Raw genomic sequence first — 27446 nt, forward strand, 5'->3', positions numbered from 1 at the left:
CGGTGACGAGCAACATATTCGAATCGACGATCTGTATTAAACGCTTGCATTCATTATTTATACTTTTTATCGACGATCTTCCATGCGTTCTGAAATACCGTCGATCTCTATCTCTTGTAGGTGATGTCAAAACTTTTAAGGTAATTTTATGCATCCAGAGTTGCTTCGAAGTTCAGTTTGATCTCTGGAACGAGATAACAAATGTTACTACATTGTTTGATCATGGTCTGGATGGTATTCCCCTGTCTCTAATGTGATTTAAGTGGCCGTTCCACGTCTCTGCTAGACTTCGCGCCTCATTTTCGATACATCGAAAGAGAGTCACACAAGACGCTAGGTTTTATCAAACGATGCGCCGTGGAATTTGGCAACGTCCACTCGTTAAGCCGCTTTAGGCCGCGTTAGAATACGCTTCGGTAATGCGGTCACTGGATCAGGTGATGTACAGACAGTTACCGGAGACAGTGCAAAGCAAGTTTCTCAAATTTACCGCTTCCAAGTAGGGACGCGGAATGGATATTACGGACCACAGCTACACGCCGACCTTGCGTAGCTCGAATCTTAAATCTTTTGATTCTCGTAGGACAGCGGCGGACTTGATCTTTTTCTTCAAAATGATTAATGGCTTCGTACATTACCGACAGTTCTTGGCGTTCATTAACTCTTACGCATTTAAGATCGTTTAGGTAGGTTTGTACGAGCTTTCTTAGGTATAATTTACAAGCATGCTACCTGCGACCCCGTCAACCGGATCCGCGTCAAGGCTAACAGTTTTCCACATTGTTAAATTTATCTGCCGGATTTGCAAATACTTTTAAGGTTTCCATACTCGAGCTTTTGTAAATCGTATCGATCTTACTAGCTGCCTAACTTCACGCTCTTCAGCTTCCGTAAACTAATCGGTGTCACAAACGGGTATATCAATATATAATAATAATAATAATAATAATAATAATAATAATAATAATAAAAAAGAAGATCTCTCTTATCCCGAGGTATCCGAAAACGTGGCTTTCGATATACGATGATCTCCAGGACAACAGGCCTATTAGTCGCCGTGAGATCATAAATTACTGCGAGAAAGTTTTGTCTCGACACTGGGAAAGTGTTAACCGGTTGTTCCTTGCTTTACGCGTATTCTGTATACCATACTTTGTTTACCGAAAAGATAGTCATTCGTAGAATTCGAAATTCGTTGGTAACAATCGCAACTACAAACTTTCTACGTTTTTAGCTTTCTACGCTGCTAAGCGATCGTCACGACGGTCGACGAGAACTATCGAGAATATTTGTCACGATCGATAAAATCAATTACGACTCGACGTCTGACAATTCGAAGATACTATTAGAGCATCGCGTTTTTAAAGAACAGTGGTGCGAAGTGCGTTAGAATCCAGGACGCGATTCAGGATCCAGGCCACGGTGTCGAAAAATCAGAAACGACGCTTACGATCCGTAAGGATTATGTAATGAACGGCGGTGGGCAAGCGAGCGAGTACCACGAGCAGAATAACGGTACTCACAGGGCAGCATGGTTCTACATCATGCAGCTTACGAGCATGTAAAATCACGTTTCTTAACGGTTCATAAGCCGAATTCGTGTTCTTCGATGTTTTAGCAGTCGCGACGCCTGGTTTTCTTCGAGCTTTTGATACGAATTCGTCGCTCGTGAAAATTATTCGTATCGACGAATACTAACGATTGTTTTCTACCTGACATAATTATAGGCACGGGAAACAGCTCGTTTCTTCGATTAATCGTACAAGAACGAACGAATCGTGCGCCTTTGTTTTCTATGAAAATTAATTTAACCGCGAACTCGATACCACGCAAAACTGTTGCAAAGATTTTTTTGTCTCGTTGCTTCGAATCTGAATTTAAAGTTGGTTTTCTCTTGTAGAAAAGAAGTTCTATCGAAAATAGAAAAATAATTCCATTTAACTGAAATAATATGGAACATTTGCGCGAACGACGATACGGAGATATTACATTTTAAGCGTTTGACAAGCAGCAATTGATAAGCAAGTAGCGATCAAATATAATTACGCTTTACGAGCTATTTGGTTCGATATAACGAGATTATCGATAATAATCAACTTTGTAGTTTTAAAGCTAGTTTATTTAGCTATTTAGTAAATAGTAATTATGACTAAATTACGAAAAGAACCTACCAAATTTATCAGCGACCAGCGAGGCAGTAAAAGATCGCGCCACGATCAGCTGTTGATAAAAAAAAAAAAAAAAAAAATAGAAAATTATGAAAGATTCATGGCTAACGGTCATTAGAACGTAGGTGCTAATCCGTTATGCTCGACCTACGTATATTTACGTGCGATTAATCTCAATTTTCGTGCAACGTTTAGCGTTGCATCGTTATCGATATAAAAACGATATAAAAAATATTGGCCCATACGTTTCCGCCCGACTCAACGTTCATGGTACAGAACGTCGACGATGAACAAAATTATCGAAAGTGCTATGACGAAAATAACGGTACTCAAAGTAAAGGGACAGAAGGGAAACGGTTGTGCATCGTTCACGGGACGGTGCTGGAAATCCGATAAACGAGCATCGCGCCATGGCCTCGGGTGATCGCGGAACGTATGGATCCCCAGTCTGACTTGGATCGTTGCTCGTCCCAGCGAGACCGGCTCCGAGCAACAGTCATTTTGGCGGCATGCCCGCGTACGACCAATCCTTACCGGCCTGATCAATCGAAAATAGTCCAGCTGCGACGACCATGCGAGTCGTTCTGTTTTTTCGCGATCCATTAACCCGTTGCTTCGGGCTGTGAATCGGCCTTTTCTTTTCGCATCTTGCGTGAGATGCGCTTCCTTTTCGCGTAACGGGGAATCTTCTTGAACGGATCGTTTTCAACTCCGGGGAAAATTAGTCTTCTACGGGCATTGAAGTTCGATCGGAAAATTTTCCACCGCGTCGCTGTGACGTGGGCTGAAGTAACTTATACAGAAAAGGTGATTTTAGTAGGTACGTTCTAATAGAAGATCGTCGAGGAAGCACTTGCGATACGAAGCTGGAATTAACATTCAGCGTTCGTTTCAAGACGTATTTTCTCTTGAATTTTTACACCTACGTATTTTCATATGCCAAGCAGTACCGTGATCTTTGAATAACACCCCTAGAAGAGATACGAAGCGAGTGAATTTAAAATTCATCTGTGAAACGGAAACAAGTTTCGAGTATCGAAACCAGTAGATAGAAAAGGACTTTGAACCTGGTCTTCGAAAACGTATCTCCCGATAAGACTAATGCAAATGAATTTGGAATTCCGATGCTTCCTGCACGTGTGATGGAGGTTCGAACTGTTATCCGTTAACCTGTTTACCAAGTTATTATTATTCCGTGGTTCGAAACATGTAATCGAATTTACGACTGGGTCGTAATCCCTAGCCGCGATGCGTCACCGTATGTATACCTATCTTGTTGTACGAGTTCTTTCAAGTTAATTTGTTTTCACCCGTATGGAGCGTGAACGGGGATAACGGGGAAACGGGGATAAGAGGGAAGGAAGCGTGTCACGAGTGTGTAACGATTCACGAGAATTAATTTTCCGACGCTTCATCTTGCGCACCAATAAGACAACAATTTTTCGATAAAAACGATAAACCACGTACATATACACATCGCACATCGTTAGATATGTGTAAAATCGTAGTATACATACTGTACTTTCCGGACCAGCAGCTACCGCAAATCAGACCGACTTTTCCACCCATTTTCCTTCGAGTCCACGCTTGGTTGGCGATACTCCGGCACGCATTCAAGACGAAGAAGGTCGCGTTCGATCGCGTCGTCACGGATTCCAGGGCACAGTACGCCGAGTACGCGATACGTGGCCACGCGCGTGTCATGAGTTCGTCACGCGATTTCTCCGCGATGCTCTTCGTTCCGTCTTCCTCGTTCTTTCTTGTCGGGGAAGCACATGGGTCTGTTTGCACGGGAAAACACGGTCCATCTACCGCCAAACGGACTTAACGAGCTTCGATCTGAGAAGCCTCGAAAATTCGTCCTTTCCTTTGTTTCACTTCTCACGATCCACACCGCTCGTTCTATCGTGGATGTCGATCGATCGCGAAAATCGACCGTCCTTCGTTTCCAGTTTTAGATGATTGATTATCGAGGCCTTGGACAAGTACGTGATCGTATTAATACAGTATCTAACTCGTATATGTGAAAATATTACCAAGTACTACGAAAATTCTAGTAATTTTTTGTTTGAAATGTTGGTAAAGGAACGTGACGTTTCTTTGGAAGATATATAGAAGATATACGCATATTGAGAATCCGCTTGATACTAATTTTCGATCGATTTACGTTACTTCTGTTTGGAAGAACGACTCGAGGAATAGCGCTCGAAAGATTACAGCGTGCAGCTAGCTAAAAGGAAAATCTCTTGATTAAATTTCGCCGTTGTAACTCGATTTTGTAGTAAAACCGGTGGCGAGCCACTAATCTCCCAACGACAAGGGGATAGAAGATTCGAGGAAGAAACAGCAGGTAAATTTCGGCCGGGCCGAAAATATCTTCGAAAGAAGAACAACGATATATTCTCGAAAGAAATTTCGTTCGCGAGAGTATCTCGATAATTTTCCGCTTGTAAAATATTTGCGTAACCAGCGAGGTAACGCTGCAAGAAGTAAGGAAACTCGCGAAGGCGAATAAATCGTCCGAATGTTCGAGTTTTCCGCTTCCTTTCCAAAAGTATTTGTACCATCGATCTGCGTGGCCTTTTCTTCGCCAACTTCACGCTCCTTGTACAAGTTCGTAATCGCAACAAGGCTAATTCTTCGCTAAACTTTCCTGTAAGTACGATATTTGTCAGATACGGGTCAAACGTCGGCCGTTTATATCTGTAAAAACTTTCATCGAATAATTCTTATTAATCGAATATACTATTTTCAGTGCATGAATCGTTAAATACGAACTGACAAGGACATCGTAACGCGACTGTAGAAAAGCTATATGGTAGAGTTTCGCTAGTAATTACAAAGGACGCAGATCAATTTAGGTGTAATATAGGTCATGTCACCGCTAATCGCCACCCTGTCGGGAACAGCAAATGTACCGACATCGCGTTATTGACATACGTGTAAAGATCAAAACTAAGAAACGGGTGGTTTACCCGTTTCTTCTCAACTAACTTCTTGTTTCCGTTAAGATGGTTTCAATCTCTTCGGAAAATTGCGTTTTCCGTGAACAGTCTCGCGATCGGTGCGAAGAGATACGGAACTCCGCGTGATAGTTTGTATCGCGTATTATTGTAACAAGATTATAAAGTGGATAAATTCACCTAAAAAAATGTGACATATCGATCTCGGTTAACCAAGATAAGCCAGCGTGCAAATTCTGAAACCAAGGGTCGACTTTCAATTTCGATTCTTAACGATTTATACGAATATAAGCCAAAAGAAAGAATCAGGCTAGTGGTAATCGAGCTCTCGGCAGCCAGCATCCAGCATCGACCGTAAAATTAATCGAAGGTACCTCCCAATAAAATCCACCGAAAGTACAGAGCTCGTAACTTTTACGATCTCGCTAGCGATCATTGCGGTACCGTGAAAAAAGCGCCACTTCCTCGCGTTCGGACAGAACGCTCGTTGGTTGTAAACTCTATTGTTTACGCGTTTCGCGGATAATTTACACGATACGTCGGGTGCACCTAATCCTTGTTATCGACAACCCGACTTTTCTCATGGTCTGGAAACCGTATTCGTCGCATTCTTGGCGAGGTTTGACGCGAAAGCTGACTTTCAGCGAACGTGTTCGAAATACTTGGAACCAATCGACCGGAATAACGATACATCGAACGATCTTGTACGCCGTGCGTGTGTATGTGCCATGAATCGTAACGTCCAAAAGCGAGAAAACGCTGCTCAAATATTGGGCTAAGATATTGGTCCAATAAATTAGACCGTTTAACGATACCACGTGAAAGCTCCTGCCCCGACTTGCATCCGTGTTACGATCATTCCGAACAGAACGTCGTCTATCCGACGTTTCTACGTTAGAGAACCTTTTTATCCGAATCTGCTATTGGCCGTTTCCACATCGGAATGCGCGGTGGTTGTAAATCGATCTTCTAATCGAAATTATGTACTCTAAGGTTGATTTTGTTTGTTGCTCGATAGTTAATCGTTGGACGTTTACGCGTTGTTTGCGCGTTGTCGTTGAACTTTGTGCATCACGCGCGCAACCGATACCAGCCAGGCGTTAAAAATATATTCGAACGTTTTTAAGAGTCGTAGCTTACTAATTTACATTCTCTCCTACGTCACGTCTCGACCTTTTGATATCTTTAAATACAATTCGTGTAAAACGCGTAAACGCATTTCTTGGACACGAAATAATCGACTTTTGTAAATTCGACATCTTTGTTCTTAGGCTATCTACGAATAGAAAATATATCGCACGATGATTCAAAAAGTTGAATGGCTGTCTTTACGTGGAGTTATATCGGTATCACTGTTTATATCGCTTAACGACGCAAATAATTTGTCCATATCGGATATTTTCACAAATTCCCCGTGTCGTAGATAGCAAAATTCTCAATAAATTTGGTAAAATAAACCTCAACGGAAGATAGACTAGGAACAACATTTATTAATCGCATTAATTGCAAAGAAGGTAATGAAAATGGACATTTTCCTTTATTTGAATATTTTAAAAGCGAATGCGCGAGCATTGCAGTTTGAAACAGATTTCTAATCTTAGTTTCCAAGCCGTCCCGTTATTCCGTAAATAATTTCAGCCCGGAAATTTTACTTCGTAATAGATTGAAACTCCGAAGTCTGTTGTTTGAAATCCCGATACACGCTAAAATCGAAAAATCCGTCAAGATTACTAAACGAATGTCAGATTCGCTCCGCTAACAAAAAATACCTAAATATCTAAGGAGCAACGAGGGAAAAACAGAGAATCGATGCCAGAATAATTCGCTTTATGACAAGAACGTTTTCTAATAGCGTTCTACTCGTTCATACTGCACAAGAGCAAGCGCACGCGCGCGTCGAATCGAAATTAAGCATCTCCGAGTATAATGGGTTGCAAATCTTAATCGACTCATCGATCAAAGTCGTGCGTGCGCCTACAACGCTTGTTACGTTGTTACGTTGTTACGCGTGCCGGAGTTCGCTGACCTCTCTCCCAGAGATTCAATATAATTTCGCGGAAGAACTTTTTAACTTCCTTCCTCGTTTTATCACGCTGCGATCTCCTAGCCACGAATGATTCTTTGGCGACGAGTTTATTGCACGAAATTCCTCCTCCCTCGTTGACACGTCTAATCTTCGCCTGATCTTCGTCCAATTTTCTCATTGTATCCCGTTGTTATTGAACTCTTTGAAACTTCACGTTGTTTAGTTTCTTCTTTTCAAATATAACTTTCAAATATATAAAGAAAGGATGTTTCTCTTTTTAGTTAATTTTTCCTATTAGAAGATGTTTAAACTCAAACTTTTTTTTATCTTTTTAATTTCTTTATCCTTAGGAATTCCTCGAACGTTTAAAGTTTAAAGTTCTGTTAAAGTTAGCAACGAATATCGCGCACTTCTTTCAGTTCAACGTTAAAGTTTTCGTACAAGAACTTTGGACTTAATAATTATAGCATTTTAGATGATAGAAGAACATCGTTCGTTTTGGTTGTTTCATTCCGCAGGAATATGTAAAGATATATAAAAAATTCCATTCGTCCAACTTAAAAGGAACAAGCAGACACTTGTTTAAACACTAACGTTCACCTGTGCTAGCAGGTCTAAGATTTAAAACTGCAATCCAGCAAAACCGTAGGTCGCTGGCTAATGATCGCAACGGACGATGCCAGGTAACTCTAAGAAAAGAAAGAAACGAATTTTGGCAAATTAACCGCGCTGGTATCTTGAGAGACCCAAGTTCGGAATATATTAAAACTCTGCAGCGAATAGAATATTCTTAAAAGATGAGCAATGTACGAGAAAAGAGAATTTCACTCTCCGACCGTTGAAATTAATTTCCACTTTCTTATATTTCATCTAAACTTGAATCAAATCGTGATTAAAATCGATCGGTGATCGGAATAAAATTTGCGACGTCGCTGGTATAGTTTTTAAAAAACGGAATTCAGGCGGTTTAACGTTCGTCGTTCAAATGCATCGTAAACGTTGCCGACGTTGTTCGAAGGCGTTTCATCGATACTCTGTAAATAATCCCGATTCAGTTGCATTTTCAGCGCTTTCCAATCTGTTTTACCGAACTTCTAAACGAAACGTAACATTCCTCGGGCCCAACATTTCCATCATACGCGTATTTCAATGATTTCGATAATTACGTCGCTTTTAACCGACATAGTGTCGCTCTGATCGCATCAAAGCGGAAGGATGAAATTTTTACGAAGGTCTAGATTTAGATCGACGTTTAGATAACAAATTTACCACAGAAATTATTTATGTCTACTCGATAATCATAGTACACAGGAAAATGAAACTTTAAAGAGAAAGACGATCCTCTTACTGTTTTCGAAAAAGAATCAAGAAAATTCCAAAACTCTTCGTATATACCTGTTGGAAAGCCTGCCAACGTTCACAGATTGCCAAAAGGCAAGGTTCTCGGAACTCACAAAACTACCTCTAAACTGTTCCAAAAGGAAAAATCCTCCGGAGGAAGAAGATGGCAAAGAATAAAGAAAGAATTACGCGAAACTGAACTTCGTAGAATGCGGTGAAGCTCGCGAGAGATCTCGATCGACATGGAGAGTCGATTGGAGTAGCGAGGCGAGAGAATGGCGCGTGGTGCCGTCCGGAACGGCATCGGCTGACTGACTGAGTGGCGAGTGTCGTGTCGTGTGCGGCCTCTGGTCCGATCTGCCCGTGTATGTGGCTCGCGTGCATTCCGTCCCGTCCTCGGCGTCGATTCAAGGACCGCTCCAATTCCCAATACCTAATCGCAGGCGGAGAGTCTGTGTGCTAGGCCTTCTCCGGCAGCCTCTCTTTTGTTTACCTCACACTAGGTATTCCAACTGGGTTTCAATGGCTGGGAAGGGCGGCAGCTTTTCACGGCGAATAAAAGTCCTGATATTTCGATTGTTTACCGGTCTGCTGCTGCCGTTGCCACCGCCATCACCGTCACCGTCACCGTCACCGTCACCGTCGCCGTTTCGCCGTCGCTGCTGCTGTTGGCTGTCCGCTTGATAATTGTGCGTCGTGCGTGGATTCGATTGTGCTTGGAATAACTAGACGATGGGGTAGTGCCTGGTCTGGAAGAGAGGAACTGCGAGACGAGCCGACGACTGTTGGTTTTTGTTGTCGTTGGCTGCGCGTAAGGGGAGGCATTTGGCTGGATCGACACATCCGATGCTGTTGTGCCATTCGGATAATAATATTTTGCTTCTGTTAGTTTTTTGCAGTACGTTGATTATTACTATCTATGCGTTTGATATGTCGATCTTGTTGTTAACGCTGGTTTATATTGTATTAGAATTTTTCCATGTTATTCAAGATGTCTGAACGTAGTCTAAATTCGAGTACCGTATGATCGTATCGAATAAAGCAAACTTTCCTCCGAAATCGGGATACAAAGGGAAAAACTTTTCGTTAAATATACTCTTAATCAACGCGTAAACCGAGCAATATTAACGATCGAATAGTTGTCCGAAAACTCGTCCCGCTCGTTATTACGATCAAGAGCGGAACGCTCGTAAGCCGACTAAATTCGTCGCACGACGATACATCCGGAATGTTCACGTAGTGACGCGAACCGAGGGAACGTTTCCAACCGCGTCTCGTCCATTTTTGTTCTCGTTCCGATCCTTCGTATCTATTTGTCATTTACCGATTATGGTTCATGTACGACATTCTTCGTTTCTTCCTTGACAGAACAGAAATCGCTTCGACGAAGAACATCCGTCGCGGCGAACGGTAATTCAGAAAATAACCGAGAAACCGTGAAACAAGATCAAAAGTCGTATGCGATACGAAATAGTCGTCGAAAGATTTATTTCGTAACGGATGACCTGGATACTACGGTAATTTCATAGTTTCTTCTAACGGCAGAAGCACGTTTAAAAGAGTTCCGTCGATAAGAAGAAATACAAACGCGGCCAACATCGACCGTCGCTGGTCGTAATTAAGTCGATTGTTCGATCGGAAGAAACAATCAAAAACAATGAAAAATAAACTCGGCGTAATATAGAGGAAAACTATATGAGATATTCAAAGTCGACAATGTTGTTTAAAATGTCGCGAAATTAATGGATATTTTCGATAGGCAAAAAGGTACAACGCATACGAAGGATAATGCGAAACGAACGGAGCGATCGAAGTGTTGTCAAACACGGAGAGGCTGACGTTGACGGGGACGTGCAGCACGCTAATAAAATATTCTGTAACGTATCGAGAAGTACCCTTGCTCGAAACGCGCCTAATACGCCGAAGTAGGCGAAACTGAAACATTTTGCCGCGAATGGACAGCTAGAAGAATGGATCCGGTAAAAACCGACGTGAATCCTGCGGATTGATGGATTAAAAAGCCTCAGCCCAGGCATTCGTCGATATTTCAAGACGTTTCTGGCCATCGATGATCGATATCCGAAGTGCCACGATCGAATCTGTGTCAACGTCGATTTAATCGACTTAGCAAGATACGCTTATCGCGCGGAAAAATTCATCAAGCATTAAGAAAACGAGTATTTTAAACTTGGCCGATACGGGATAGTTGTTCTTCGTCGGAGTAGAAAGTACGGTTCGGTCGGGAGAAAGATACTTGGTTATTACGTTCATCGATTGTTCGTGCTATTGAACTCGCGACAAAGTGCAACGTACGACGACAGCGACAACGACAACGACAACGACAACGCGTTTAACGCGCTTAGCATTAGCGTTGTACTCCTGGTGCGCCGAGCGGCCACGTTTATGGCATGGTTGTGGTCGCGGTCATCTCTGCTGATGCCTGCGAAATGTCAGCTCCGTTGCGCGAAGATTGTAAACGCGATTCGAAAAGGTCTCCCGAGCCGACCGGTCGTCCAACGATTACGATATCGTCGAGTAATCTGTCCTTGTTATCGCCTGTTCAACACTATGAAACGGATATGACTTTGCGCCGCGTGAAATAGTAGCGAAAACCTTCGGAACGAGAACAACCTGTGCGAAAATGACCTAATTTGCAACTGGTTCTCTCTCTAAGGACAGATATGTTGTGGCACATATATTTCCAACGATTAATCAGTAATGTAAAAAATATATTTATAAAAGCTACGAAGTAATTATACTTTCGTACGAAGCTTTCCATTTTTATCTTTATCGTGCCAGCTTATCGGGTTCGTGCATTGGACGTACAACATTGGCACTCGTAGTATAGGGAAGGTAGGAAAATAACGATAGAGGTGTTGTTCTCGGGCGGTCTAATAAAATGAGATTTCCTATCGACTGCCTTGTCAGAAAAAAATAACATACTCGTTTTCCTTCAAATTACTTTATAGGTAAAAACATTACGATGGACAAAGAAGATAATATATATATATCGTTTTTTTACGTAAGAAACATAGAGTTTATTAAAAGTTCGAACTTTATGCGTTCGAGGTAACTTCTATTCAGTTTGTCCGAATTGCCGATGCAAATAGGACGATTCGAATGCATCGTTTTCCCATGCATAAACGAACTAGAAAACTTGGAGAAAAACTACAACCAACCGCTGTTTAACGCGCGAGTAGCCTAAAATTCCGTACGATTTAACCTCTTTAAATCTGCAGTGCAGCATCGCACACGACACAATACCATTGTCACGTGCGCGAAATGAACGCTTTACATCAGCGTCGTCGCTATCGGTGCAACAAACGCGCGGAAATCAGTCACCGTTCAACGTTCGTGGGTGGTCGTGCTTTTCGATGATTTCTAGCCGGCGTGGTACCCACCAGGCGAACCTTCCAGCCCAGCGCAATTATTTCGCGTTGAGAGCGGCGAATTCGATCGAATCCGCACGGATTATCCGGCAGTCGAAACAGAAGCGGTCTCTGACTCTGACGCTATAGGTGTCCTTTCCATCTGTTGCCCCTTCCCTCGCGACCTTCGCTTGCCCGGACCACGCTTGAACCCGTTTCGATAGCGGCGAACAACCGAGTCGAGCAGCGACTCTTCTTTCTTCTTTTTCTCCTGTGCCCAGAATGCAGCCGGTTCGCCGCTTTAAACCATCGTGTTTTGGGTGTTCACCCAGCCACCGAAGGTGAACGTACTTATTAAGAACTCGCCGAGTACCAAGGCAACCGTTCGACCTCTCCTCCAGCTTCTACCGACCGTTATCCAAACTTCTTGCGCGACTTCGTACGCTCACGCCTTCGTGTGCGTTCCGTTCTGTCTGATTTAAATCTTCGACACGGATCGCTGGACCCTTTCGTGGTCTCGGATATTTTACGGTTATTTCGTTCGCTCGTTTCTCTTTCTTATTTCTCCTCCTTCGCTTTCTCTCCTTCTTTCTTAATTTTTCTGTGTTTTCGATGACTTATAAACGCGTTGTATATACACACGCGTATTTTGTACCAAATGACAGACGCGTATGACAGAATGTAGTACTGTTAGAACCTTAAAATTCGAATTAAGACCGAAACTATTTAAGTATTATTTAAATTTGAGCGTAGAATTGGTTTTGACCAGATTTTTAAACGACTCGATCACTTCATTTTAATCCTTTCGCTCGATTTACCGAAAATTCCGCCTTTTCTTCGTAATAGAGATAGGATGGAATCGAGACACGTAGTTTGTAAATTTCCGCGCGGAATAATTTCAATCGTCGAGCTTTCTAGGAAGTTCGTTAAACGGTGAGTTTCGCCTTAAATTCTAGAGAAAATTACTCACAGGAATTCCGGGATGCTGCGTCACTCCGTTTATATAAAGCTGCAACAATTTCAATGGATGATGCCGATAAAATCATTGCCTCCGTATAATTTCTATTTTTCCGTTTTTATTCACATTGTTAGAGCTGTAGTATCTCGGTTCATTACCGACGAGAAAAAGTTTGTTTCGTCTTTTCTTTACATAATCGGATCATCGGATATATTTAATTCTTTAAATTTAAATTTATCGAAGACTCGATTTACGACAAATTTTGTAAAAAAAAGACATTTACTGTAGTGATTCGACATCACAGAGATAAATACATAAAATACATTAAAAGGATGTAACGACGAAGAAGAAACTTGAACTCTATCCTTTTTCAGTCACGCTTACATGCTAAAACTGTGATTAATACTACGTATTAAAAAAAAAAAAGAACAAAATCGAGTATTCAACGCGTATATACATACACACCAGTGGAACTTAACGTTAGTAAAAATGTCTGTGAACACGATCCCTGCGATTATGGTACGATTATCGAGTCACAACATATTAATCGTACATCGCCGTTAAAATCTTATTCTCTTAGTTCGTACCCTGATATATAATATTCCTTCTAATTCTTTCGTCTATTGAGAACAAGGCACATCAAGCTATCGATCGTTCGTTCGATACTTTTCTTGCCACGAAACATTTTTTTACGCGATAAACAGCGCATGACTTTCTATTCGAGAAGACGCACGGCAGATTAGCAGAGTCTTGCGTTAAAACGCTTTAGAATCAAAGGTAAAATCCATTTCGTTCATTCGCAATTACCTCTCTATGGCGAATTAGTACTTTTACCGCGACGAGAAAGAAAGCGATCGAACGATTCGAGCAATCTCAGGATTGTAATTTCTGCCTTGGCGTACAATGACTGCTAGCAAGAGGCACTCACACACGTATCAGTTCACGCACACTCATCTGTCAGGCCGTGTTCCAACTCGCACTACTTTGAACGTCATTCGTCGCACGATCATCGGCCAAGTTTGTATCTGCAAATCAAATCAACGTAATCTTTTCCTTACTTCGACCGAACAAGCGATACAACGTGTAATTTGTTTTCGAGCGTGAACACCAGTGGGATGCAAGTTGGAACGCGGTCTTGTTTGGCAACTAATCGTAGATAATACAAAAGTGATATTCTTTTGAAATTTGAATCGGTCGTTGGACCGAACGAGTAGCATCGGTTTCGTTCGTTTGCATGTTTGCCGGTCTGGAAATATATTTAATTTGCCTCTTTCTTTCGAACCATTTTCATATACAAATTTCATTGGAACTAATTATCGAACAGTGTGGTATACAGAAACAAATACAAGTATTTCATCCCTTATTTTACAATTACGATACGACAATAATCACGATACGATCAAAATCCCATTACATTCTTTTCAAGGCAGGTAATATTCGATGAGCGTCGCTGAAACGATCTTATCGTTGGCGCGATCGAACGTCGCGAAATAGAAACGTATTCGTCCAGCGCGGCACTTGGTTCAGGTTCCAAAAGAATAGGAAAATTTGGCGTGGCAACGAACGTTATATAGTCCACCGTAAAACGCAGGTACATTTGGTAATGAACAAATCCATCGAGCATTTCGACCGATCGACGAGATAGCAGAACGAGAAGAACTTCGGCCGGTCGAATCCGCACGAGAGCCGGACGAGGCTTTGGAACACGGCCAGTCAGTCACTTCCTGAACACACCACCGGGTGTCTTGAGGAGCCACTCACCTGCAGCCCTGTTACAAGCTTCCTTAGTCTCCTGGTTCAAATCCTGTCTGTTGCTCGGCCCGAGATATTCCGCCGCCGTCGTCGTCGTTGTTGTCGTTGTCGTCGTCGTTGCCGTCGAGGTACTCTGCTGTACGCCCTTCTCGAGCACCTCCAAAACGACGTCCCGATCGCGATTGGCCGCAACCGTCGCGCTCGTGATCGGCCCGGTGCCGGCGCCGTTGTTCAGCACCGGTGCACCGTTCCTCGACGCATCGAGAACGTCTCCAGGTCGTTCCGCAATTGGCAACCCTCGCCCCGAGTCCGCCATTGAGCTGCGCTGCTGTTCCTGGAGCAAGCAGGCGCTCGACAGCAGATCCCATTGCCGTAGCTTCTCTCGATCGAGCTCGAACGCCGCGGACGTCGCCGCAGGCCCGGACATCTGCCGCGTTGTCTCCGAGATCGAGCGAACCGGGGGAAGGTTGCCTTCCTCTAAAAAATGATCCATATCCTCGGCGGTGGCTTTCCGGTAAGCCTCGTTTTGCGCGTCCCACACGTACCCGCTCGCGTGAATCCGCTCCATCGACAGACTCTCGTACGTCAGATCGTCGACCATCTCGTCCCTCTCTTGTTCCTTGCTGGCTCGACGTTTCACGCGTGGCCTGTCCGAAGAATCCTCCGAGCAATTCTCCCGTCGCAACATCACGCTGTCGTTCACGTAGGTGGCACCACGAGTGATTTTGTTCCGTCCCTTCGAGTCCGAGCTAGATATGGTCGGTCTTGGTGGACTGCCCAAATTGTCCAGGGACCTGGCATTTCTTAGACTCACTCGCCGGAGACTTTCTCTCCACAAGGAGTCCTGCTCCCAGGGGTCATCGACGTTGAAGCTGTTCGACGTAGAACCGCCACCGATGCCGCCCATGTTCTGAGGCGCTTCTTCCTCAGCCTGAGTGGGCGGAACCGTTGCTACTCGGTTGTTTCTGTTCCTCTGTTCCACCAGATTCTGAAGCCCGACGTCGTCCAAAAGGCCCTCCAAAGACCTAGACCTTCGATGGGACGTCTGCGTTCCAAGCGCCAACTCGAAGGTGTCTCGGCTGTTCGACTGGCTGTTCGACTGGCTGTTCGACTGGCTGTTCGACTTATCGCGAAGGCCATGCGGATACAGATTCCTCGTGCTAATCTCTGCCGACGAGATATCAGGCAGTGGATCGGTAGATTTTACCCTCCTCAGAGTATCGGCTTCGTAAAAGTTCTTCTTGTCTACGAGATCGACTTTGTTGTCGCCCAACAGTTGACAAGTAGTTTTCCTGAGTTCGGCTGCTATTCGCCTAGCCTCGTCTATGTCATCCACTTGAATCTGTCTGGGCATTTGCCTGGAAATTGGATTCACGATACGTCCTATATCGTTCCTCTTGTTTAACGCGGATGCGTCGTCTCTTTGATTGTTTAGTTGAGGCAATCTGGAAGAATGACCGATCGGCTTCATCGACTCGGCGGTGTCTACGGCGTTTACGCTACCTTGGAGATCGGAGTAGTAGTAAGGAGCGCCTGACTGCTCGCTCTGTAGATGTGGCTCGCCTGGCAGATACGATTGAGGCGCGGGATTTGCCTTAACCGTAGACGTCGAAGTTTGATAGTGACTGGAATCTTGACTGGACGACGACCTGTGGTTCGATATCATGGAGTATCTAGCGGAATCCTGACTGGCCGACCTCGAGTGACTTTGGAACCGTAGATCGGAGTAGGGACTCGCGTTTTGCAGCATGTTGCCGACCAAACTGTTCCCGTGGTTTCCTAAGGACATCGAACCCGTAGGAGAGTGCATGGAGGACTGGGCGCTGGCAGGTCTCTGACAAGCCATAGAAGTCGAGATCGAAGCGGCTCCAGAGGCCAGAGAGTAACTAGAGTCTCTGCTGTGAGAAGCCGTAAGCAGATTATTTTGAGATCCTCTCTGAAGACCATGCGAATTGTCTCGCGATTGGTTGTCCGATCGAATCGCCGGTGAATTTCTCAGTGGAGAAAAGCTCGAAATATTTTCGTAATGAGCATCCCCGGTGAAGGATTGCGAGTGCTGATGAGAAGGAGGAGCGTCGCAGACTCTCATCGAAGGCAAGCTACTCGCCGATCCCATTTTGTTCGCAGCGCCGTACCTTAGAGATTGGTCGAGATTATCGAAGGCCAAGTTCGCTTGTCTCGACAGATCGCGGCAGGTGGTCTTCTGAAGCTTGTCCACTACCATCATGTTCTCGTTGAATCCGTAAATGCTATTGTAACTGAGATCTTTCGCATACAAGTCGACGTTGAAGGCGTCGCGAGCCTGCAGTTCCTCCAGATACTGATCCAAGTCGATACTAGCTCCGTCGAAGCGGCTTCCGAGGGACTCCAACTCGTCTAAGCTGTCGAGAACTTCGCACACTTCGCTGACTGGTCTGGTTTTCAATTGTCTGTGTCTCGCTTCCTCCTCGGGCATCCTCAGTTCCACCGAGTCGCTTCCGGACGCGCTCTCCAAAGATATTCTACTGTCTCTAAAAGTGGAGCTGATGGTAGCGTCCGAAAATCTCGACGGAGGCCTATGGGTCTCGATCTGACCCATCGGTTTGTTCCACGACTTCGGAGAGTCTCTGCCCGAAGTGTTATCCTTCGTCACCGCTACTTGCGGAGACACCTTTTTGATTTCTAAAGATTCTTGCATGTCCAAAGAGTCCAAATCGTCCAACGGAGGCGGGGAGGTTGGAATAGGCGGGGGTGATACCAGCTCGCTGTCGGAAGAATCGTGCAGTTCCGCGATCATGGTTCTACTAGCGCCTAAATAATAGGAGGCGGGCCTGAAAGTATCCGACAGACTGAACCTAGGATGCCGTGGAGCGTCGATCGAATCGAGATCCTTTGAGGATTCGTCATCGGCGTCCGAACTATCGGACTTGAGGGCTGTTAAAATATCGGGGAGATCGGTCGTCCTCGAATATGTCGAATCGTCGTTTCTCTTTGAAAGAGACACCTTTCCACCGTCTTGTTCCTCCTTTCCCGACAACTGACTCACCTCCATGTACACTGGCTCCATTTTGTTGTCAGACACACAAACGAACTCGTAGTGAGGCGTGTCCAAGGTAGAATAATCGCCGGAATCGTGTTTTCTACCTTCGTCGGTGGGCGCCAAAAGGGAATGGGTCATACCGTTCTGCGCCATCTCCACGTACGAACTTTCCTCGTGGTCCAAATTAGCAAATAGGCTCTCCATCATCTTTGGATTCGGTCTGTCGTCGTTCGGATCCAATATAGCTTTTCTAGGAGTCATGGGCAGATAGTGTTCTTCGGGACTGATATCCTCTTGCTTCACGGTGGGACTCGTGGTACCGCTTTCTCCGGAGAAACGATCGCCGTGAGTCAACAGAGATTCCGTGACGCTTAACCTAGCGCAACTGGGATTCGATAGGATGTCTAGATCCTCCGTAGGTATGGTTTGATCGCTCTCGCTCTCCTTGGACGATGATCTTTTCTTGCGTCTAAAGGAGACGTCCCCCTTCTTCTTTGTCGTGTCGGTGTACATTCTATGGTCGTTGATAGGCTCAGGTACAACTTGATCGATCTGTAGGGTCCTCTCGTTCTGCGCGTCTTCGTTTCTCTCACGCTGATCCATATCGCTGCCCGTATCGTACAGCAAAGCCTCCGAGTCGCTGAACACTCCACGGTGTTTCACTTCCTGGTGCCTACCGTATTCTTGTCTTTGAACCTGTCGAGACTTCCTCTCGAAATCCGCCAGCAGATCCTTCACGGATTTGTTGCTATCCGTGGACGCTTGTTTGGTATGGCTGTCTTTGACGTTTTTGTACTTACAATCTTGAGAATCCGAATCACCCAGAGCGAAGCTGCGGATTATCGACGACGTCTTTTTCGAACAGTCTAGCTTAGAGACGTGGGCTTCCGTCGCTTGAAGAGGAGACACTTTTAGTGGTTCCTGCATGGCGAATACCTCCTTCACCGGACTCGAGCCATCCATGTTTAGCTCGAACGATCGTATCCTACACTGCACCAGATTCATGGTTTCCGGTTTAGTCGCAGACCTGTCCTCCTTCTTCGGCTCCAGCTCCTCCTTGATGTACTGATAAGAAAATTCTTTGATGACCTTGCTCTCATCGATATTGGAATCCCAATCGTCGGGTTCCTTTTTGGTGGTCCACTGAACCGTCTTCTGGGCAGGCCAGGTGTCTGTCGCGTATCCGGTCGAGCAATTCGAATTCTTGCCGGCTTGCTCGACACCGTAAACCGTAGAAGTCTTGAGGATTCCGGACGGTTTCTTCTTGAGTTTGTCTTCGTCGATGGAAGAGGTATCGTGATCTTGCCGATCGGTTCTCGTAGTAGACGTCTGCCCGGAGGAAAGATACTCCGGAGAACGTTCGGTTCTCGGTATAGGAGGGAAGCTGACCTCCTCGTACCCGGCATCCGGGGGTATTCCTCCCAGATTAGGTAGAACGGTAGCGGTGGGGCTCGGTTGTCGGTCGTTCGAGACTCGAATAGCGTTCTGACTCTGGCGGCCACTTCCGGGGATGGCATCGTGAAGCGGATTTCCCGACGAACGATTGTCTCCGTGCTGGCGGGGGCTCCTTCCTGCATGCGAGGGTCTACGCGTGCGCTTCCTCCGGACATCTCCCAGCTCTGATTCGTCCGTTACAAAACAAACACACGAGGACGTTCGTTACTCACGAGTGTGATTAATGACAACCCAACCCTGTCGGTACAATTCAAGCTAAAGTAGCAAGCTGGAATCGGTCTTGATCGTTACGAGAATCATTCGGAATTTAACAGGGATACAGGATCCTTGTATTAAATATCGAGAAAAGTAACATTAGATATCATAGTTGTAGCCAAGAGTAATCGCATTTTATGCATTAGAAGAAAATAAACCAATCTCGCAATGATCCATGAACCGATCCGACGTGTTCTCGATCGCTCGACGACAAAAACACGTATTACGAGCTGGAAGTTAGACGGCGACCACAATCGAACGCCTCTACGATAGTGTTAGTGATATAATCCTCGACATGCCATGCTGACCCACATTTTGCAAAGTAGTATGGCTGTAGTACGAGCGTTAAGTCGTAACGGACGGTTTCGCTAGTTAATTTCCAAAGGTGTTAATCGTTCCCATTCACCAGTCAGCCCAGACCCAACAGCAGCAAAGAGAAGGAGCCCCACGGAGAAAATGTTTGCAGATTCCGCTCTTTTCTTACGCTTATTTATTTTCTATCTTTTTTGCGTCTATTTTTCGGTTTCCTTTCACCTTTCTTAAAGTTTCTTGCTATCTACAAATTTGATCAACCCCTTGACGAGGGGCAACTTGGCGATAGAGAGAAGAACAGCTAGAGAAAGATAAGAGAGCACAGACGAGGAAATTCCGAACGTTGTAGTAGCGATGTCCGCTCGGTCTCGATCGCGAAATGTCGCTAAAACATATGCGTCTCTTTTTCTCGTTTTATCGTTCGTGCGTTCGTACTTGTGTTAGTTTCAAGAAGATGATTAAAGTAATTTTAATAAAAGTGTAACAGGATTCGTGACACACAGATTAATTCGACTCTCAAATTGATTCAAGGCACTTTATTCGAAAACTGGTACGTAGAAAAAATATAAATCCTTAGTTTCATGCGCAATCAGCGTCTCCTCTCGTTCTTCGCTAACGTATCTCTAATGCGATACTATCGACTCGTGCAACACAATACAGAAGCGTTTTATTCGTTTTAAGGTTTATTTCGCAGAGCACACGCGTAAGTGCGTCGACCGTGTTAGGGCGGTTATACTGGTTAGAGTTTACTATCATACTTGGTAAAGTCCAACTATCTACTTAGAATTCTTTCAGTCAATAGACGCGGCACGTTCGTGGGCATATTTATGCAAAATTTTGTATAAATCGTCCAAAAATTCTTAACACGATATATTTTTTAAGATACAATTAGCGAACTAAGCGTTAAAACGATCTTTCAACAGGTACACCACGACCTAATTTTGGTAATGAAACACGCTGAACAATTTTTCTGGTTAATCGTAAAATTTGGTCCCAAAGTAATTTACGGAATTATACAAAGTCAACGTACAAAGTAAAATCGAACGTTCTAAAGAAGCTTATTCGTGTACTGAAAGGAAAATGGTCCCAGGAACGGCCCGTGTCGGAGAAGCCACAACTCAGATAACAAGTTCAGGCGAGGTGTCCCTACCTTCGTCGTCGCTGGAGTAGCTGTTGTATCGCGAAACGTTGGCGACAGTCCGGCGGCCGTCGGTGCTCTTGCTGCGGATATGTGGCCGATGACCGTCCTCTCTTCGCCGTGAGTGACGACCCTCTGCGACAGAGGCTTCGTGAGCAGCGAGCTCGAGCAGCGCCTGCTGCTTGTAATAGTTGGACAGCTCGTTCTGCGCCCGTCCTCTGTTTACCGAGGTCGATGGCTTCCGGGTTAACGGCGATTGCAGCATTCGCTGCTTCCATTCCAGCAGTCGCTTCATTGACTCCTCGCGCTGCAAACACATGCATCTTGTGGAAAAGTGTCTTACGAACCCGTTCTCCTACGGAGCATTAAACACGATGACACTTTGTTTTTTTAAAAGACGTCAATGATATTTGTTAACTATACGATACTAGGCCATTCCGTCTAGGCATCGAACGGTAATTATAAACTTAAAAATAACTTTGTCTCGATGCGATTTAATTCCATTATCTCGTATATAAAGAAGCTTATCGTGATCCTTTGGTCTGAAATAAAACGTCATTTTTATTCACTTCGCCAGGCTTTTTCGCCTATATTAGCCGTTCGAATTTTCTAAAAATGTTTCTTTTAAATTTATCCGTATATTTGCAAGATTGATCTTTCAGGCTTATCCGAGACAACTATAAATGTCAGGAGTGCCATTTAAATTTTGTACTTGTAAAAATAACTTTTTCAGCTGTACACCGATGCATTCTAAACTCCTGAAACGTCAGAAACTCGTCCTGTACGACCATCGATTGCGTAACATTCTAAAGGCATGGTACGTTGATCAAAGTCGAACGTATCGGCAAGTTACACGGTCGATCAAAAGGAAACGACAAAAAAAAAACCGAATAACAGTCTGGAAGACTGATCCGAGAAGAAATAAAAGTGATTCGAGTCGGACGCACAAAATAGGGGCACGAGGAAATCAGTTTGCAGCGAGGAACGTCCGACGATCGAGGAACCGCGTAACAGCTCTGCTCGCAACGATGACGAAGATCGAACGGATCGCAGTGAAAGCAGAGTCACGAAACACGGCGTGACATAAATGCAGGTACTCGGCGTGCAGGTTGCACCTTCGTATGAATCATCTTTTCGTGCCTGTGCGGCCTACGAATTATTCCGTCCGTCAAACAATCGACCGTACGCGGTTCACGATTACACCGAGGAAAGCGAACCAACGATTTGAGTCATCTCTATACGAGCGCCTTTGGGAATTTCTAAAGCGTTCCTCAAACATCCGGTCATTCTCTGGAATCTCGGCGATAGTTTACTATGCGATTCACAAAAACGTTGCTTCGTTGCCATAGCAAGTGAGTATTGCTATAGATTATTGCAGAGCTGATTCATTGATATCGTTTTCTCGAATCGGTATTACGAATTTGCAGATATTTACGTATAACAAAGCTATTTTGCTGACTTCTCATTGCCATTTGTAAATATTTCGAAGGATCAGAAATTTTTGAGAAAGGATCAATGGAGAGAATGTTTCAATTAATTTTGTATGCCACTGAATGAAGCGAATGGGGATACTACAAAGCGTAGCAATAACTCGGTGTTTCCAACTTCCACTCCGTTACTTTCTATCGCCCAAGGTTATATGGTAAGCGGTATCGCAACTCGAACACGCTAAAAACTAAACGTGAGCACTTTTCTTCTCTGCGTTCCTCTCTAGAATAAACTCGCGTTGCACGTAATTACAAAACACTCGCGTTTCAATCGTATTTTTAACTTTAATCTCTCAGATCCATAGTCAGTCTCACATTTTATACTTTGCTCCGACGAAAAAGTAATTTTCGAACTAGCCGTAACTTATCGAAAACCAAACTGACAACTTTCCACGTCGACTTTAATAAATTGCGGATGCTACGCTGCACTTTGTAAAATATGAAAAACACAATGGCCGTTTGGATAAAAGGAGGAAAGTCCGATAGAACCAACCTGCTGTATCTTTCGTTCACCATCCCGCGAGTCCTGTTCGGAAGATCGTTCTCCGTAGTCGTAGTCGTCGTCGTCGGGATCCAAGGCGGCCGGATGCCTGGTCCTCGGGAGACGCGCGGACGCCGATCTGCAGAACTGTTGCTGTTCGTTCCATCGTCTGGCAGCGGCGTGAGGAGCGTGACACGGTTGGCCCACGTGAGTAGTCCCCTGGGCCGTGTGACTCGTCGGTCTGCCGCCCCACCCCGCCGCCATCGACGACTCGTACTCTCGTGGAATTCTTCGCGGCACCGTTCCGTCCTCGGCCATGTGACTCAACATTTCTCGGTTACTCGACTCGTAACTCTTCTCTCGCAACGATCGCCTCAGTTTCGCCTCGTTGCTGTTCACCCTAGATCAGCCAACAAGATTCCAACGTTTTATACGTTTAGTCGCGCGTCGTTTTTTCGACAACAGGTTCTCATTTTCATCGACCCACGGATACCGAACGACGCCTTTGGTTCAGGGAATTTCGTGTAACGTAGGAGACAGTTTTAGGCAAGAAATAACATTATTTCTGTACGTCGATTATCCATACGTGTGATAAAATATATCTTTTTGGTTTTTCGTACCAGTTCGATAAAAACGTATCATCTATTCGTGAAAAGGGCTTATCGATACGGCGAATCATTAAACTAAGAAAAAATGGAAATTCATTCGTGTCGTAAAACAACGGCATACTCGTCCAGATCAGAAAAGTAAATAGCGTATAGAAGATATTTCGATACGCGACACCATTGTTGCAAGGACCATGTTGAAATGCAAACAGCGTAAATACCGAGCATTATCAATTTCCATGTGGTTTTCGCAAGTATCGGCACTGGTACTTTACTTTTAATAATACTAGATCGAAAGATAAATATACGTAGATAGAAAATGAAATTTGCAAAATTCCAAATGGCTGTTTTGGATCGTCTTCCGCTGGTCATTTCGTAAAACATCTTTGACAATGATACTACGGGAATCGTATTAAAAAAAATATCGAGGAGCATTTGTCAAGGCGGTAGAAAGCTGGAAGAGAGATCGACGAGCAGTGACTCACTCGGTGTGCCTTTGAAGGGATTGGTGAGGTATCGCGTGTTGCTGATGAACGTGCTCGCGTTGCGTCCGCCTCAGGCCAGAGCAGGAAACTTCCGGCAGCGTTGCTATTCTACTCTCGTCGCTTCTGTCGCGGATTCCCGATGCTTTCGACGGCATTGTTGCTCGGGAAAGCGATTGGTTCCTTTGTTGCTGATGATGCTGAGGTGTTTGATGGAGATAAACCGAGGACTGCCGCATCTGCGCCGCGTATCTAAAACGAACGTATCATAAGCGACATCTTTGAAATATCGAAACGTCTTGTGAACGTAATGTCTTGTTCTTCGATTCGAACGTTTCGTAATTCAACGAATACGATCGAAACGAGAAGTCTGGTAGAATTTAACGGTTCAAGGCCGTTCCTCCGTACAATTTTGCTTTGCTTACTTGGCTCAACCTACGTATAATGGAATAAATCATCGGTTACCTTTCCTCGGAATAGAAATAACCGTCGTTGGTAGCGTCCGACGGAGTGACTATGTCTAAACTCGATTTAGGCCTTTGTGGACGCCTCTGTTGATTCAGCGATTCTTCGCACTGCGGTGGCATCTGCTGATGAGGCTTCCTGGTAGCTTCGTACTCCAAGAAGTCCGCGCTATGCGGTCGCGGTGGTGGCTGCGTCCTCGGTTGCCTCATTATTGGCACTGAATCAAATTGGATCAACGATCCTCTTACATACATACGTGTCATAAGGTTAAAGAATATTCGCGGACAAAGCAAGTACAGTCCAATTTTCCACGCGTTTCTCCCGTGTTAATTACCGTTGTGCTAGTTAACTTTGAGAGTTTAGAAAGTTCTTTGCCAACAAGAATGTGTTAATGTTCCAGCATATAGCGATGTTACGTAAAAGGAAAAAAATGTGCATCTACGGCTCTAATTGTCTCTAATTGGATAGGGTCGATTCGTACAATTTATGTTATCTATTCCACTTACATTTGTCAAACCAGGTCGACTTTAGTCTCGTCTATCGAATACCATATTTCGAACGAAGATATATACTTACTATTGGAGGGCGTGCCAGGAGAATGAATCTGCTGCTGATACTGCTGATGTTGTTGCGCGTACAGCGGAATCGGAATAGGTGCTGGCGAGGATCCTTTGGTATAGCCAACAGGTCCGGCTGGCCTCTGATACAGTTGAGGAGCCCCATAAACTTCCTCGTAGTCACCGTTCCCTCTGGCGGATCGCGGTTTAGCCGCGCTACGACCGTACGTGTCGGGCGTGCGCCTTTCCGTTTGCACCTGCCCGTACCCGTAATTCAAGCCCGATTTATCCGTTCTGAGGCTCTGCTGCGACGGTTGATTCATCCTCGTCCCATAGATCACGCTGCCTCTGTCGTAGTCCGACATCGGGCTCTTGCTGGTCACCGTAACGTCCGGCGATACCGGTGATTTCCGGTAGTCCGGATCCGGCGACGGAGTCGAATACTCTGTCGATCCGTCGGTCAGTCTTCTAGGTTTGGGCGGGGCGTTCGCGTAGATCGGTTGACCGAATTTTCGAGCCATGGGCTGCACAGTTTGTACGTTGCTGGCTGTCAAGTGCGACTGGGATTGCGGCTGCTGGACGACGTGTTTGTTATGATGGAGCTGATGAGTTTGATTGGTACTCTGATGAGACAAATGCTGATGAAGCAACGCTTGATGTTGGTGGGAGTGAACCTGCTGCAGTTGCTGAGAAGAGGGCATCAGCTGACCGTACTGTTGCTGTTGCTGATGTTGGTGCTGCGACGTGCTAGGTTGACCGTACGGAGTTTGCTGTTGAATCCAGCCGTTTACCATTGGCTGAACTTCGTTCGCGTTGTTGTTACCGGTGTTGGTGATGATGTTATTGTTGTTACTGCTGTTGTTGTTTCCGTTGTTGGTGTTGCTGTTGCTGTTGCTGCCACTGAGATTGGGGAAAGAGGCGGTGTTTACGCTGTTCGGGCTAGAGTTGTTGTTGGAAGCGTGGCTCGGATCGTCCCGCGATTGAAAACCGTGAAATCCAGAGTCGCTGTCGTCCGCACTCTGATTCAGAATCGAGGAAATCGAAGAGACGCTCGGCCGTGCGCTCCGCTCCCCGTCCGGCTGGCCAGCTATCTCGATTACCACCGCTGCTTCGCCGGCTCCACTGAAGCATATTTCATTTGTTCGATTATCGTTCAGAATATCGCGCAGTTGTGCTCGAATCGTTCGCCTCGAGACGACATAGTTCCTTCTAAATTCAACGGGACCATTGCATCCACGAATCGACGAACAATAAGCAATTTCAATAATTTCACAAAACTAATCGCAAAAGAGAATTGAATTCGTTCGAGGAACGGCGAATCAAAGCGTTCCAACTCAACCGTACAGTACATGAAAACGTTTGAGCAACGAAGCGCGCGTAATCTCGCGACAAGCGAGCGACGCGAAGCGATGCGCGGATAAACGTTTAATTCGAAAGACCAGCGTGCAAACAAAGATCGGTGGATCCTAATTTCGAGCAGAGTTTCGTCACGTTTGTCGAGTCGTTGAGCCTGAAAACGCGGAAATCCAGCGTCGTCGTCAGAAACCTGCATCGGGTTTCGCAGTTCGTCAGAAAATTCCTAGTACCCAGTTGGCGGACGAAACACGACCGTCCTGTAGTTTTTTTAGCCGAGCAACGACAAATTCTCGGCTGTTTATACGCGGCCAACTTTGAAAAAGCAAACGAACGGCCGAGTTACGCCGCGATCGAAACGAGAACTTGCGTCTGAGCGTTCGCGATACTTTCGAATAGTTGGAATCTTCGCTTTGGTAGAAACAGAGCGAATTTCCCCTTGACGATTTGTTCGATTATTTATCTTCGTTCGTGTTCTTTAATTGCGCAAAGAATAGCTCGATTACGAGTTACATTCTTAAAGTCGAAGGAATATTTCTTTGGAATTGCATTCCGGGTGCAACGAGTTATGCTATCCGTTTCGTTATTTTGTTCGGGGACGCGTGTTTGCTGAGCAAATAACGGAATAAACGCGGAGATGTTTCATAATCACGGCAGTGAATGATCGCGCTGTTTAAACTATCGAGTATTTGTTTTGAGATGGACGGGCTAGGCTTTTCGTACGTGCCTGCGTAAATTAGCTACACGATTTAAGATATTACGTAACACGATCGTTGACATCGATTAGCGAACAAGTTGCGAGGTGTGTTGAAAACGACGAGCAGGTTTTGCTGGAAACCAAATTTGCCATTATTAGGTTCGGGAATCTTTTTGTTCTCTAACGATAAATACGAAAACCGCGAGGAAAACATTGGGAATAAAATGTGGCGAATGAGAGATAGAAGACGTGCGATCGTTCACCGCGGTACATACAACTTCGAGAACTCGCTGTGCTGGAAGAAGCGGAATACGCGGAATAAGAAATAAACGAGGCCGTAAGGAAACGATGGCGACGCGAAATAAATGATTTTACATGAAATAATAATTAAATGAAATGCTTCCTGCTGTAAAAGGCAACTCCTTTCTCGATTAATGAAATTCCGATCGAATTCGATGGTATTATTTGCTACTAGCGTCGTCACCAGCCATCGAACTAACCATCGAGCCAATGCAACGTATCAAACCATATCGGCCGAGCATGCGACGCGAAATAACGCGCCAG

General features: G+C 44.9%; 1 protein-coding gene across 10 annotated transcripts in view; it reads right to left on the minus strand.

Annotated features, from left to right (window-relative positions):
- The window catches only part of LOC126872886 (uncharacterized), a 186479-nt gene that overhangs the window by 35801 nt on the left and 123232 nt on the right, over positions 1 to 27446 (minus strand). For all 10 annotated transcript variants that reach the window (XR_007692234.1, XM_050633179.1, XM_050633116.1 and 7 more), the window contains 6 exons: positions 24852 to 25954; positions 24276 to 24492; positions 23814 to 24062; positions 22736 to 23123; positions 20768 to 21062; positions 14586 to 19214 (listed from right to left, as the gene is read on the minus strand). Coding sequence is in view for 9 of the 10 variants with exons in the window: in XM_050633179.1 (XP_050489136.1) it covers positions 14586 to 19214; positions 20768 to 21062; positions 22736 to 23123; positions 23814 to 24062; positions 24276 to 24492; positions 24852 to 25954 (6881 nt within the window). In the remaining variant the exon portion in view is untranslated. The remainder of the gene's footprint in view (positions 1 to 14585; positions 19215 to 20767; positions 21063 to 22735; positions 23124 to 23813; positions 24063 to 24275; positions 24493 to 24851; positions 25955 to 27446) is intronic.

The sequence above is a fragment of the Bombus huntii genome, chromosome 2 (assembly GCF_024542735.1).
Source record: "Bombus huntii isolate Logan2020A chromosome 2, iyBomHunt1.1, whole genome shotgun sequence".
Classification (NCBI taxonomy): Eukaryota; Metazoa; Arthropoda; class Insecta; order Hymenoptera; family Apidae; genus Bombus; species Bombus huntii.